This window comes from Pyxicephalus adspersus, chromosome 11, assembly GCF_032062135.1.
Source record: "Pyxicephalus adspersus chromosome 11, UCB_Pads_2.0, whole genome shotgun sequence".
NCBI lineage: Eukaryota > Metazoa > Chordata > Amphibia > Anura > Pyxicephalidae > Pyxicephalus > Pyxicephalus adspersus.
This window is the reverse complement of record NC_092868.1, coordinates 55,061,251-55,073,533: the sequence shown is the minus strand read 5'-3', so window position 1 is coordinate 55,073,533 and position 12,283 is coordinate 55,061,251. Positions and strand designations below refer to the sequence as shown.

General features: G+C 39.7%; 1 protein-coding gene across 1 annotated transcript in view; it reads left to right on the top strand.

Moving 5' to 3' along the window:
- Nucleotides 1-10,898, top strand: part of DDX25 (DEAD-box helicase 25) — an 11,723-nt gene extending 825 nt beyond the window's left edge. The window contains exons 2-12 of the mRNA XM_072426589.1: nt 485-509; nt 2,250-2,285; nt 2,944-3,079; nt 3,819-3,911; nt 4,428-4,530; nt 5,526-5,640; nt 6,326-6,503; nt 7,539-7,776; nt 8,978-9,140; nt 9,607-9,795; nt 10,777-10,898. Of these exons, the coding sequence (XP_072282690.1) occupies nt 485-509; nt 2,250-2,285; nt 2,944-3,079; nt 3,819-3,911; nt 4,428-4,530; nt 5,526-5,640; nt 6,326-6,503; nt 7,539-7,776; nt 8,978-9,140; nt 9,607-9,795; nt 10,777-10,850 (1,350 nt within the window). The 3' untranslated portion in view covers nt 10,851-10,898. The remainder of the gene's footprint in view (nt 1-484; nt 510-2,249; nt 2,286-2,943; nt 3,080-3,818; nt 3,912-4,427; nt 4,531-5,525; nt 5,641-6,325; nt 6,504-7,538; nt 7,777-8,977; nt 9,141-9,606; nt 9,796-10,776) is intronic.
- Nucleotides 10,899-12,283: the final 1,385 nt, after the last annotated feature.

Genomic DNA, 12,283 nt, shown 5'->3' with positions numbered 1-12,283 from the left:
GGGGGTAAGTGCTGGGGTTGTAATGGAGATGGGGGGGGGGGAGTGCTGTGGTTGTAATGGGAAGGGGATGATGTATGATCTCATGTTGTGATGGGAATAGGGTAGGTGCTTGGGTGGGGTTATCCTAATATTGGTCATACTGTAATCCCATGTAACCATATCGGAGCAGTTAGGAACCGTTTTATGCAGTCACATTGTGCTATTTGCCCTGCAGAAAAGAGAACATGCCACCTTCGCGCGGTGCAGTGTTTCTTGGGAGAGGCTAGCTGTGTGTTTTTAGGCCTTGGTGTGATATGAGGATGGGAAGGGGCCACAACATTACATATGATATTGTTGATCATTTGAATGTCAAATGTATTCCTTCTCCTTTTGCTTGCTCATTGAAAAGAAATAAAGATTTGAAATAAATGGCATTATGTTCTTTGCTAATACAGATAAATTGCTTGCTCTATATCCTTAGAATTAACATTTTTGTTTTTTTCAGATTATTGCCCCTGGAAATTTTGAAGGTAAGATTGTAGACGGTGATGTGCGCTGTATGATGGCCGCCATCTTTCTTCTGTTCTTCTGCTTCCGGATGATCTTTGGCTTCATAATTGGCTGAGATGACACAACCCTACGTCCTCCCGGCACACGCAAGGGAAGCCATAGGCGGATGCCAGCCCCAGTATTGTAACCCAACTTTCAGTCATCACCCAAAAACAGCCTGGGGGTTACTGAAAAGTGCCAGGCGGTGCGCCCAGTTGAAAAGGGCTGGGGAGAACATTGCATATATACAAACCATTGGGCCATTGACGTTACCTGTTCTTCTTTTAGTTCTGCTATGGCAATAGTGGGACAATTCCACATCTGCTCAGATATTCTTTCCTACTTTAAAATTCTGTGTTGTCCAAACATTACCCAAACCTTAAAACGATGTAACACAGGTGGGTAGTTACTACACATCCAAGATATTGGAACCTGTCTTAAAGGGGGTTTATTGCAGAATCTGGGATATTACACACCTTCTGCCTTTCACTTAAGACAGCGGATATGGTAAGGTGAAAATACTGGCGTATGTATGTAGGAATATATTGTTTTTTTGTAGAGCAGAGGTGTCAAACTCAAATACACAGAGGGCCAAAATTATAAACTTAGACAAAATCGCGAGCCAACCTTGAAATTTATTGAAAAAATTTAAGTTTTTCATTGTCATTAGATATAAACCCTTTTCATACGGAAACAAAGAGATTTTGCTTCACATTTACCCTGGAACAAGTTTATAATAGAGAAAGGGGCATACATTTTTTTTATTTTATTTAGGAAAAAAATCTGATGCCTCTTTCTCTTTTTGTCAGCTTCTGAGTTAAATTTCAATGATAACATTTTTGCATGGGCTAACAATAATAATAACAATATTCTTCTATGAAAATCCAACCATTCAAGTCCATGCCTTGGAGTAGCAAGGAAAAGTACAGCTGAGGGGGAGTGCTGGAAATGCCAGACGCGGCCAATGCGGAGCTAAATCTTATGAGTGTCCCGTCACTGAAACTCTCATTCATTCATTGAAATGGCGCCGCTACTAAAATTCTGGCATTATTTGCGTATAAAACAGTCCAATGCGGGGCCACAGATAGGCAGAGAGCTGGCTGGTCTATAGACAAGAGTGATGCCGGGAATTGTAGTAGCAGCGATATTTTTCCATGCAGCGTCCGGCCAACTGCAGTTCATATTTAGGATTCCTTTGGGGGCCAAAAAAAAAGGACGCTGGGGGCCAGAGTTTGACACCCCTGCTGTAGAGTGAACCTTTAGATATGTAGGCAGCCATCACTTGTCTTGTTGCCAGGTCCTGGAGCAGCCAAGACCACAGCTGGGTCTACCATTGTTGGTAACCTTCAGAAAATGCCATTTGGCCATCTCTGGCTTCCAGGTTCCTCTTACAAATCAAGCAGCAGGTGAATTCAGACTCCTAGTTATCACAGTAACAAAATTCTCCCCAAAAATTTAAGCTGGGTGGGAAGAAGCTGTAGGCAGGTGGCAGCCCCGGTATTGTGACCCAACTTTTCAGTAACAACCCAAAAACAACCAAGTGGTTAGTGAAAAGTGCCGGGCGGTTCACCTGACTACAACAGGCTAGGGAGAACAGTAAACATTGACTGGTATAATAGATCTGTAATGGTGGCTCCAGTGCTTCTGAACGTTTTTATGTCTGCAATTTTATAAACTTGAGAAACATTTAATTTATACCTTAAAATGTGTCCTTTGTTTAGGTAAATACAGAAATGACAGTGACGTGGAGGAAATTGGTAAGTTATATTATGAATTAGGTTATGTATTATAGGATCTCTATATAAAGCAGTGATTGTAAAATTAACTGAAACATTCCCTGATGTGGAATCTCCCAGATCCATGTGTTCCAAATGCAATTTTTTATTCTCTACCAGTGAATGTATCAGCGAATGTCAGATTCACTGCTTTACAAATAGACCTCTGTGTATGTACAAGGAGCCTTTTAAATAAAAATCCTAAATAGCAGCTCAATGCAACAGAAGAGCTCCGCTGCTTTTCTGACAAATATGCTAACAATGTGCAGTCACGTCAGAGTAAGCAGTTTAAAAACAAGCAAAGAACCTGCACAATTGGGAAATGAAGATTAACTATAATAACATCTAAAAAAAATTCCTTTAACTCTTTGCTTTCAAAGTTTGTCACCATTATACCAAACACGTGACACTAATCTCAAAGAATAGGCAGGGTTCTCTCCTCCTCCTGTTTCTGTCTGTATTAGTCTGTCATTTGCAACCCCTATTTAATGTACAGCTATATAATACAGTTTAATAATAATGTTCCTTTTCTATATTGCTGATTTTTGTATACGCGTAGTATAGGCTTATTTCCTCTTTCTTTCTATTTGTTGCCTTTTATTTTCATTTTTTTTAACTTGATTATATTTCTTGTACACAGTGGACCTGGCAGCCAATTCACTTCTAAACAAGCTGATCCGTAAATCTTTGGTGGAATCGCCTCACAATGTGGAGGTCTTGCAGAGAGATCCCACCTCACCTTTATATTCAGTGAAGACGTTTGTGGAGCTTCACCTGTAAGTAGTTAAACTGTGTTAAAATATGCTTTACAAAGGCTTATACAAATATAAAAAAGCGGGTGAATAGCTTCCCTTGCTTTGAGCTATAATTCCCAGGCCAAAACTCACCAAAGTATGTCCAATAGTTAATAAATTTAAAAATAAACTTAAAAAAAGAATATTCCCGCCGCTAAGACCTAGCTGCACAGACCTCACGGGAAACCCTGTAGATCACAGCTCTGCAGTTTGCGGCCGGAGATCAGAGGAGGCAGACGTGTCCCCAGGACCTGTGGGGGTCAAGCAAGACGTCATGGGACAGCGACAGAGAAAGGTAAGTGTGTTTTTTTAGGTGAAAGTAACCCCGAGTGTGACTCGTGATTACCGTTTTTACAACTAAAATTCACCGAGTCATACTCGGGGTCAACGCTTAGGAGGTAAAGCTCTCCAAGGCTGGAGAGGATACACTTTTATCAGTGAAGCTGTGTGATCCTCCAAACCTGGAATGGATCTGGTCCATGATTCAAAACATTAGCAAATGACTGAGAAAATCCATTCCAAATGTTGCTGCATTACCAAGCTTTACTGATGAGAGTGTAAAGTGTTTATAAAGAGCTTTAGAAAATCATGCCCATTCTCCCAAGTTTAGTATTCTTCAGGATTGCAATCCCAGAAGAATGAGGATATCTTGTGGTGAAAGAATTGTGGGGGTAGCTTAATATCTATTGAGTGGCTCATTACTTCTTTTTTTTCCCGCCAGAAAACCAGAACTGCTTCAAGGAGTGTATGCGATGGGATTCAACAGACCATCTAAGATCCAAGAAACTGCCTTGCCCATGATGCTGGCAGATCCGTAAGTTCAAAGAAAACTACTTTACAGATCAGTAGGTTCAATCCACTGTCCACCCTTCACCTTTATGTTCAGGTAAAATGCAGCATGTCATTAATACAGCTTTGTCCTGGTATTGTGTGCAGTGTTCTCCCCAGCCCTCTTTAGCTGGGCTCACCACCCGACACTTTTCAATAACCACCCGGCGGCTGTCTTTGGGTGATTATTGAAGAGCTGGGTCACAATACAGGGGCTGCCAACCACCTACAATTTCTTTCTACCTGGCTCCCAAAAATCTGAGTTAAACACTGTCTTGATATAATAAGGATAAATAGGAAGTCAGTCTAGACTGGCTATAAGCTTACCTGTCTCTCCTAGAATGACAGATTGGAAGGGATCTACCTGAATGTGAATGGTGTGGCAGGTGGCCAGGTGAACGTGCACCTTTTATCCTTCCTGTACTACCCAGAGTTAGTAAACAGTATCATTAATAACAGTAATCCAATGGCGGTCTACTAACAGGTTTGTTCATGTCTGTAGCCCACAGAATCTGATTGCCCAGAGCCAGTCAGGCACCGGAAAAACAGCTGCATTTGTCCTCGCTATGCTCAGCAGAGTGGATCCCCTGAAAAAATTCCCACAGGTAAGCTTGTAATGAAGATTTGCTGCTTTGCTTTTCTGAAGATGTGAAATCCAGGTTTTCTACGTACCATTTACATATAGGCCTAAAATGTTATAATTCCATCCCATGATAATAGATTTGTTACACAAGTTTCCAGGATGCTGCTGAATACTGAATATTATTGATTTGAATTTATTTTACTATACAGCCCCCAAAGTGTAACGTTCTTATCAGTGTTTCTAAAGGACTTTATAAATTGAGTTTAATTTAAAAAGCAGGAGACATTCATTTCCTTTCATTTTCAAGGGTAACTTTTACCTTGACTGAAAAAAAGCTCTTTCATCCAGTAAGGAAGCCACAAGGCGAAACGTGTCAGTTCTGAGATTCCTGTTCCAGCACAAGGAACACATTAAATATGTCTAGGTGCTTTGTTTGTTCATTAATTGATAAAAATTAAATAAAAACCTTGAAAAAAAAATCTTAATCTTACAAACAAAAATTTTTTTCCTGAACTTATCCTGGAACAAAAGTTTTAATACCTTTCTAGCAGTTGGCTAAAGTATTTTCCATAAGGGGAATATTCATATTTAGATTTAATTCTTATATTTGCTATTGGGTTTGTCAGATCTGAGAAACCACTACTTCTACACAGCCCAAGGGGGAACTCTAAAGCTGCTGGCAGAGATGGGACTTTTATACCTAGCTGTGGCTGCTTTAGAAAATAAATTATAAGACAAACACTTTTTGGGGTTTTAATAGAAACGTATTGTGTTTGGCAGATTTAAACCGAATGTGCTGGTGGACTTTAACGATTGGCTGAGATTCACTTTTAGCATTGCAGAGATGTTGACCGATTCTTTAGCCCACCAAGTTAGGGTAATTGGTGGTAGTCGCCAGCCTTTCCAATAAACTGCATTGTTTGGTACATTCAGTAAAAGAGCGTTTGTGTTACTGATATTCTAGCATAACCGTATATAACTCACAAGTATGATTGACGTATATTTCCCTTTTTTTAGTGCATCTGTCTCAGCCCTACCTTTGAGCTGGCTTTGCAGACTGGAGAAGTGATTGAACAGATGGGGAAGTATTGTGAAGGCGTTAAAATTGTCTATGCCATACGTGGAAACAGACGTAAGTATTGGTCTGATGTGTATAAATGTTAAAATCCTATTGATATGTGTTACTTTTATTCTGATAGGAATTGTCCTAACCAGCAGTCACCAACCTATGGTCCGCGGCTCCGGCCGATGCCCCCCAAGCGGGGACAAGAGAAGGACCCCGCTTGGGGGGGGGGGGTATGCAGCATTGAGCAGGCAGGCACGACCCTCTGTTGAGACCATTAGGAAAAAACCCTGCTCATAATGTGCGGCACTAAAAATCATTAAGTCCTGGGATCAGCAGTAAAAACTTGCAGCGGGTACACATTAATCTTGATTGGCCTTTTAGACCAATATTCCTCTGGTAATGCCATCAACCAGCCAATTGAGCATTTCCCTATATTAATGCTAAGATCCAGGCTTTTCTGTGATGTTTGCATTGATGTTGGAAAGAATACCTATTGGCTAATGTCAGGGAGTAGTTCCCACAGAATGTGACACTCCTTGTCAATGAATGAAAAGCTGTAGACAATATTCTGGATAGGTTAATCATTTCCAGTGGTCAGGCACCCATCAGCTACTGTATACCACTTTAAGCATAAAGCAAAAAAATCAGAACTCCTTGTAATATCAAATACTATAAATTAGATATGTATAGCTCTGTGTAATATGTTGGCACTATATAAATAATGTATATTAATAGTAATAATTGTACCCAGCTTTAAAAGGCACCTATATAGACGCGCAGATTATTGTCGGCACTCCGGGGACAGTCATGGATTGGTGCTTCAAGCTGAAACTTATACATTTGGAGCACATTCGCGTCTTTGTGCTGGATGAAGCAGATGTCATGATCGGTGTTCAAGGTTATACTGACCATAGTGTGCGTGTAAAGAGGTGGGTACTAGTCAATCCTCCTTTTTTCCATGCAGTTCACATGAGTTTGCTGTGTTGCCTGCAATATGTAACATAAACCATAGTGTGTGTGTAAGGAGGTGGGTACTAGTTAATCCTATTTTTTCCATGAAATTCCCATGGGTTTGCTGTGTTACTTGCAATATGTAACATAGACCTGTCAACTGCTGTGATGCATTGTTAAGCTAAAAACCCTCCATAAAAGAAAAATCATTGCTGCTGTTCTTTGCCAGAACAGTTTAGAATTGTATTGCCATGCATTTCAGTCTAGTTGTTCGATTGGAGTTGGTGTTGGAGTTTACTTGATCAGCTGCTCCATACACTGCTACAGACTAGAAAGTGGGGTCTGGTGCAGAAAACAAAGCCTTATAGTTTATATAGTTATGGGAGAATCATATATAGCTTATATAGTTATCATATACAACCTTATATAGCTTATATAGTTATAGGAGAATCATTGTTCAACTTGGTTTTCCTCTTAGCACACTCATGATTTAAGTTTCCTTCATGAAGCACACGCTATAGGCCCCAGCCTTGCATTATACAATGTATATAGAATGCAAGGCTTTATTTTTTTTTTCCCCTTCCAGGATTGTATTTTTTTCATTGTCTTTAGGCAGACACATACTCCAGAAGTAACGTTGTCCCAAATCAACCTAAGGCTGCATACACATGTGCAATAATTGTTGTTGGAAAGGATCTTTCACGATCCTTTCCAACGACAAAAGACTGAACGATCGATGAACAAGTGCTGTACATACAGTGCCGTTCTTCTGCTCATAGAGAAGGGGGTGAACAGCGGAGCGGCACCCCACTGTGCTCTCTCGCCTTCACTTTCATTATGGTCGTTTATTGATCCGTCAGGAGAGATCCATGAACAACAAGCGCTGTACACATCAGATTCTCGTCCAACATTGGCCCTGAGGCGATTATCAGACAAGAATCAGCTTGTGTGTACCTAGCCTAACAAAGAAGTGTTTTATGGTGTACCAATAAGAAAATCTGTTCTCACCACAGGGCAATGCCAGAGAACTGCCAAATGCTACTGTTTTCTGCAACATTTGAGGATACTGTGTGGTGTTTTGCTGAGAGGATTGTGCCGGACCCAAACATCATCAAACTAAAGAAGGAAGAGATGACACTCGATAATATCCTGCAGTTTTATGATGCCTGTGCAAACAGGGAACAAAAGTTACAAGCACTTTGCAACATCTATAGCACATTTACTATTGCTCAGGCAATAGTATTTTGCCAGGTATGTTTTTACTTTAATGTGTGTGCTTTCTCTTGAGCAGAAAATTATTCTTTAACCCCCCCTAGCGTTCTAATTCTCTCTGTATTTCTATGCAAAAAGCGTTACATTTTTTTTTTTTTGCATGGAAATTTTTTTTTTTACATTGTAGGCCTATAATTCTTAGACATAACTCACCGAAATATGTCCAATATTTAATAAATTTGATAAAGTTTAAATAAAAAAACACAAAAAAATTGTTAAAAAAAATAGTGAGACATGTAATATAACTGTACAGTTGCATGTATAATATAATTATTATAAAATTATTTGAATTTCCCGCCGATCCTCTCGCCTGCACCGACATCACTGGGAAACCCAGGAGAACGTCTCTGCAGTTTGCGACTGAAGATTGAAGTGAGACGTGTCCCCAGCACCTGCGAGGACCAGCAGGACGCCGGGGGACAACAACGGAGCAAGGTAAGTGGTTTTATGGTTTTTCGCGACCCCGAGTCTGACTCGAGTGTCACTTTTTGCAGGTAAAATCCACCCTGAGTCACACTCGGGATTGCCGCTGGGGGGGTTATTGGTGTTTCAAAGTGAAGACAAACCTTCTGTTTGGATGAAGTGATGACTGCTCATATAGGATTTTTTTTTTCTTTTTAGGGAAAAGATTTTAACCCCTGGGGAGATTCACCCTCATTTCTTCACTAACTGGTTCCAATTGAGAGTGTTAGCATTCCCCTAATAAGGGTCAAGGAAAAATGTATATGGTAGTGACGATGAGGTCCACAGTTTTATTTTTTTTTCTACAGTGGCAAACATTTAAAACCTTTGGAATTCTAAAACCATGTACAAGACATGTGTACAATGGTCCAAAACAATTACCATTTCATATGGCGGAGGGTACAGTGGGGTAGCTCCCACTCATCCTTTTGCACTTGCTCTACTGTCGCCAGAAAATATCAATAGAAGCTTAGCATACAGTTGACAATCCACATCTGTAGGTGCAACAAATAGTTGGTGATCGTTCCCTTTTCTTCCTCAGAAATGTTGTTTTGAATGTTAAAATGCTGCATAAAACTTTTAGCCTGGAGCTGGAAATAGTCTAGATAGAATAGTGAACATTTTGACATCTGAGCTTGCAATACAACTGTTTATGTATGTAGTGTCCTCACTCTTCTTTGTGTTCCATCATTTTTTTAAATTTTTTTTATTCAAATAGACCCGGAAGACAGCAAAATGGCTTGCTTGTGAAATGCTGAAAGATGGGCACATGGTGGAGCTGCTGAGTGGGGAGCTTACAGTTACAGATCGAGCTATCATTATCCAGAGATTCCGTGAAGGCAGAGAGAAGGTTCTCATCACCACAAATGTCTGCGCTCGAGGTGAATTGGTTAATATATGCCAACCTGAGAGGGACTGAATAGAACATGGTAATGCAGTGTTTTTCCCAAAAAAATATTGGGTGAGAAGAACTTGTAGGCGGGTGGCAGCCCCTGCGTTTACTAAACTTTTCAGTAACCACCCAAAAACAGCTGGGTGGCTAGTGAAAAATGCCAGGTGGTGCGCCCGGCTAAAAGGGGCTGGGGAGAACACTGTAAAGGGATGCTTAAAGTGTGCAAACTGGATATGATTATCTCACTTCTTAATGGTGGGTTTACAAAATATTGGATGTATAATACTGGTGGTTCTTCTTTATTGTAGGTGAAACAGTAGACTTAGCAAAATATTGTACTACCCTGTAAAGGAATAAGTTCAGCCATTAGTTCATCCTCCCTGCTGGGGGAGGTTAATCAAGGGCCCGAATGTCATGTATTGTGTGTAGTCATATATTTTATTTTTTCAATTTAGGAATTGATGTGCAACAGGTGTCAGTTGTGGTAAATTTTGACCTTCCATTGAACACTGACGGCCTCATTGATTTTGAGACTTACCTGCACCGCATCGGCCGTACGGGCAGATTTGGGAAGAAGGGCATCGCCATCACACTCGTTGAGAAATGCTGCGTGTACATGCTACATGACATCGAAGAGCATTTCGGTGAATACTTGTTTTTTTATTTAAGAGTTCTATATTACCCTTGTCTTGCATTATGTCCTGGATACCATAAAATGCAATTCAGGCTTCCTTTGCAAGCAGAAGTCCTCTCATTGAGTTTAGAAATACATCTGAAGGTGGCAAATAAACTGCAAAATGTAATAGTTCAGGTTCAGCTAGCAGGTAGGAGAGCCAATGCTAATTCAAAAAAATAGTAACTAGTTCCTTGCTCAGGCTGTGGAAAATGAGGATCTTTGAAATGACCGTCTAAAATATGGCTAACAAATGATGTGCCAAAGTTGTACACAGTTGCACAGTTGTGGCCCATTGTACAAAAATTGCTAGCTGGCAAGGCAGAGTCTTTTATGGCATAGTGACATAGAGATTATATAATTAAAGACAGCTATTAACTGGTAAGTGTATTCGAGAATCATCTGACATGTTTACATGAAAGACTAGCTGCATTAGTTTTGAACTCTAGCAAGCATTGCTTCCACATTACACTCCTTATGGCAAATGTAAGATTAGTTTTTGTAAATTTTAGATTTCTTTAACATTATCCCTTTACTACATGCCAGACTGAAAACTATTTTTCCTTTAGTAAATTAAAGTTCTTGTAAGCTCCTTGCGGGAGGGTCCTCTCCTCCTCCTCCTGTGTCACTGTCTGTATCTGTCTGTCATTTGCAGCTCCTATTTACTGTACAGCGCTGTATGATATGTTGGTGCTGTACAAATACAGGTAAATAATAAGCATAATGCAAAAGCCTTCTGTCTGCAGTGGGGCCCTGATGGCTGCATAATAAGTGACACAGGGCTGCAGGTTGGGCTCTAGGGTCCTAAAGCATACAGGTATTCCTCTAGAGCCCCCATTTAGTTTTTAGGAGGACCACATTCCCTGGTACACACTTCAGTGCCTTCAAATTTATATCAGGAGCTCCTTTTTAGTTGATTAAAAATGTTCCTTCTATTTCTTTCTCATTTCAGGTATAAACATCAAGCGACTGAACACGAGGAATGTGGATGAAATTGAAAAGTTTTTGCCAAAGGGGAACCTGTGAAAAATAGTAAAAAAGTAAAAGTTTTGCACTAAAAGATATTTGATACCAGAGGCCTCCTGTATTGGTGTAATTATTAAGAATTAACTTTTTTCCCTTTATTGTCCAGCCAAAAAAATCGCACTAGGAAAGATTTAATTCTAGTGGGATGACGATTCTTATTCCTGACATGCACCAGGCTTGACGAATTGTTGTACCCATTTATATGTTTTTTGATGTTTACAGTTTGACAGTTGTTAAAGAACTTTTTGTTCACATTTCTTTGTTACCCTGTCATTGTTTTCTTCTGTTATTGTTTTGTTTGTGTTACAATGCACAATACAAAAATCTTAAGCGTTTAGAATTGCAATTGCACAAGCGCTGTAAGATGAGGAAAATGTTTAGCATGTTAGAAATGTTCACGTTTATAAATTGCACTTTTTTCCCTCATTGTTGAATAATTGATTTGTATTCAAATTGACTTTATTGATTACAGGAAAATGTCATGGTGGTTGTGGTCTTCAAATTTAAAGAGGATTTTGAGTAAAAATTTAGCAAGTTTCTGAACCAATTGCCTTGATGTTGAGGTTCAGGGTTGGGATTTTGGGGGTCTTTGCAAGGTTTGACAGCCCAGCTTGTTCCTTTTAGGATTCTAATGGAGTCTGATCCATTTCTAAAGGGATAGAAAAGTTATATTCTGTGCAAGTCTTGACATTTCAACCATGTCACCTTTTTATTTGCAGGACTTGGGCCCTTCCAGTAATTCATCTCCACTCCTTTGCATTAGAAAGGAAGTGTTTTCACCTTAGGGGGCAGTGATGTTGTTCTCCAGTCCTTTAACAATATATAGGCTTAGGCATTGGCTGCTATATCCAAGCACTTTCATGGAAAGTGGTTACTAACCTTTCCAGAGCCACAGTGACTTTGCCATAAATGGGCAAGTTGCTAATGTCTCAATTAAGAATTTCATATAATTGCCATTCATCCTAGTTAGTAAAAATGCACCCATTCTGTGAGCCAGCCATGCTTTCTTCATAATGCAGCCAGGTATTATGACAATAGGTTGATAGTAATAGTTCACACAAATTGCAAATCTGCACATTTTGCTAGTTAAAATGAATTATCACATATTTGGTATTACTATTCTTTAAAAATCAGCCTTTGTATCCCATGCAATGGGAAAGTGGTCCACCCTTGATAGCTTAGACATTAAGCAGTTAGGGCGAGTTCACATTGGTAGTTGCAGTTTTGATTGCGGACCATTGAAGTTAAAAAAAAAAAAAAAAAAAAAAAAAAAAGTGGCTGCTGCCATTCATTTCAGTGTTATGAGTCTTTAGGAAGTGGTAGATCAACAGTTTGCATGCATCCAGCTACCTCCTTACCACAAGTGCCATTAGATTCATGTATTATGTTTTCCATTCAGCTAGAATATTTTGCGTCACTTGTTTCTTTTTATG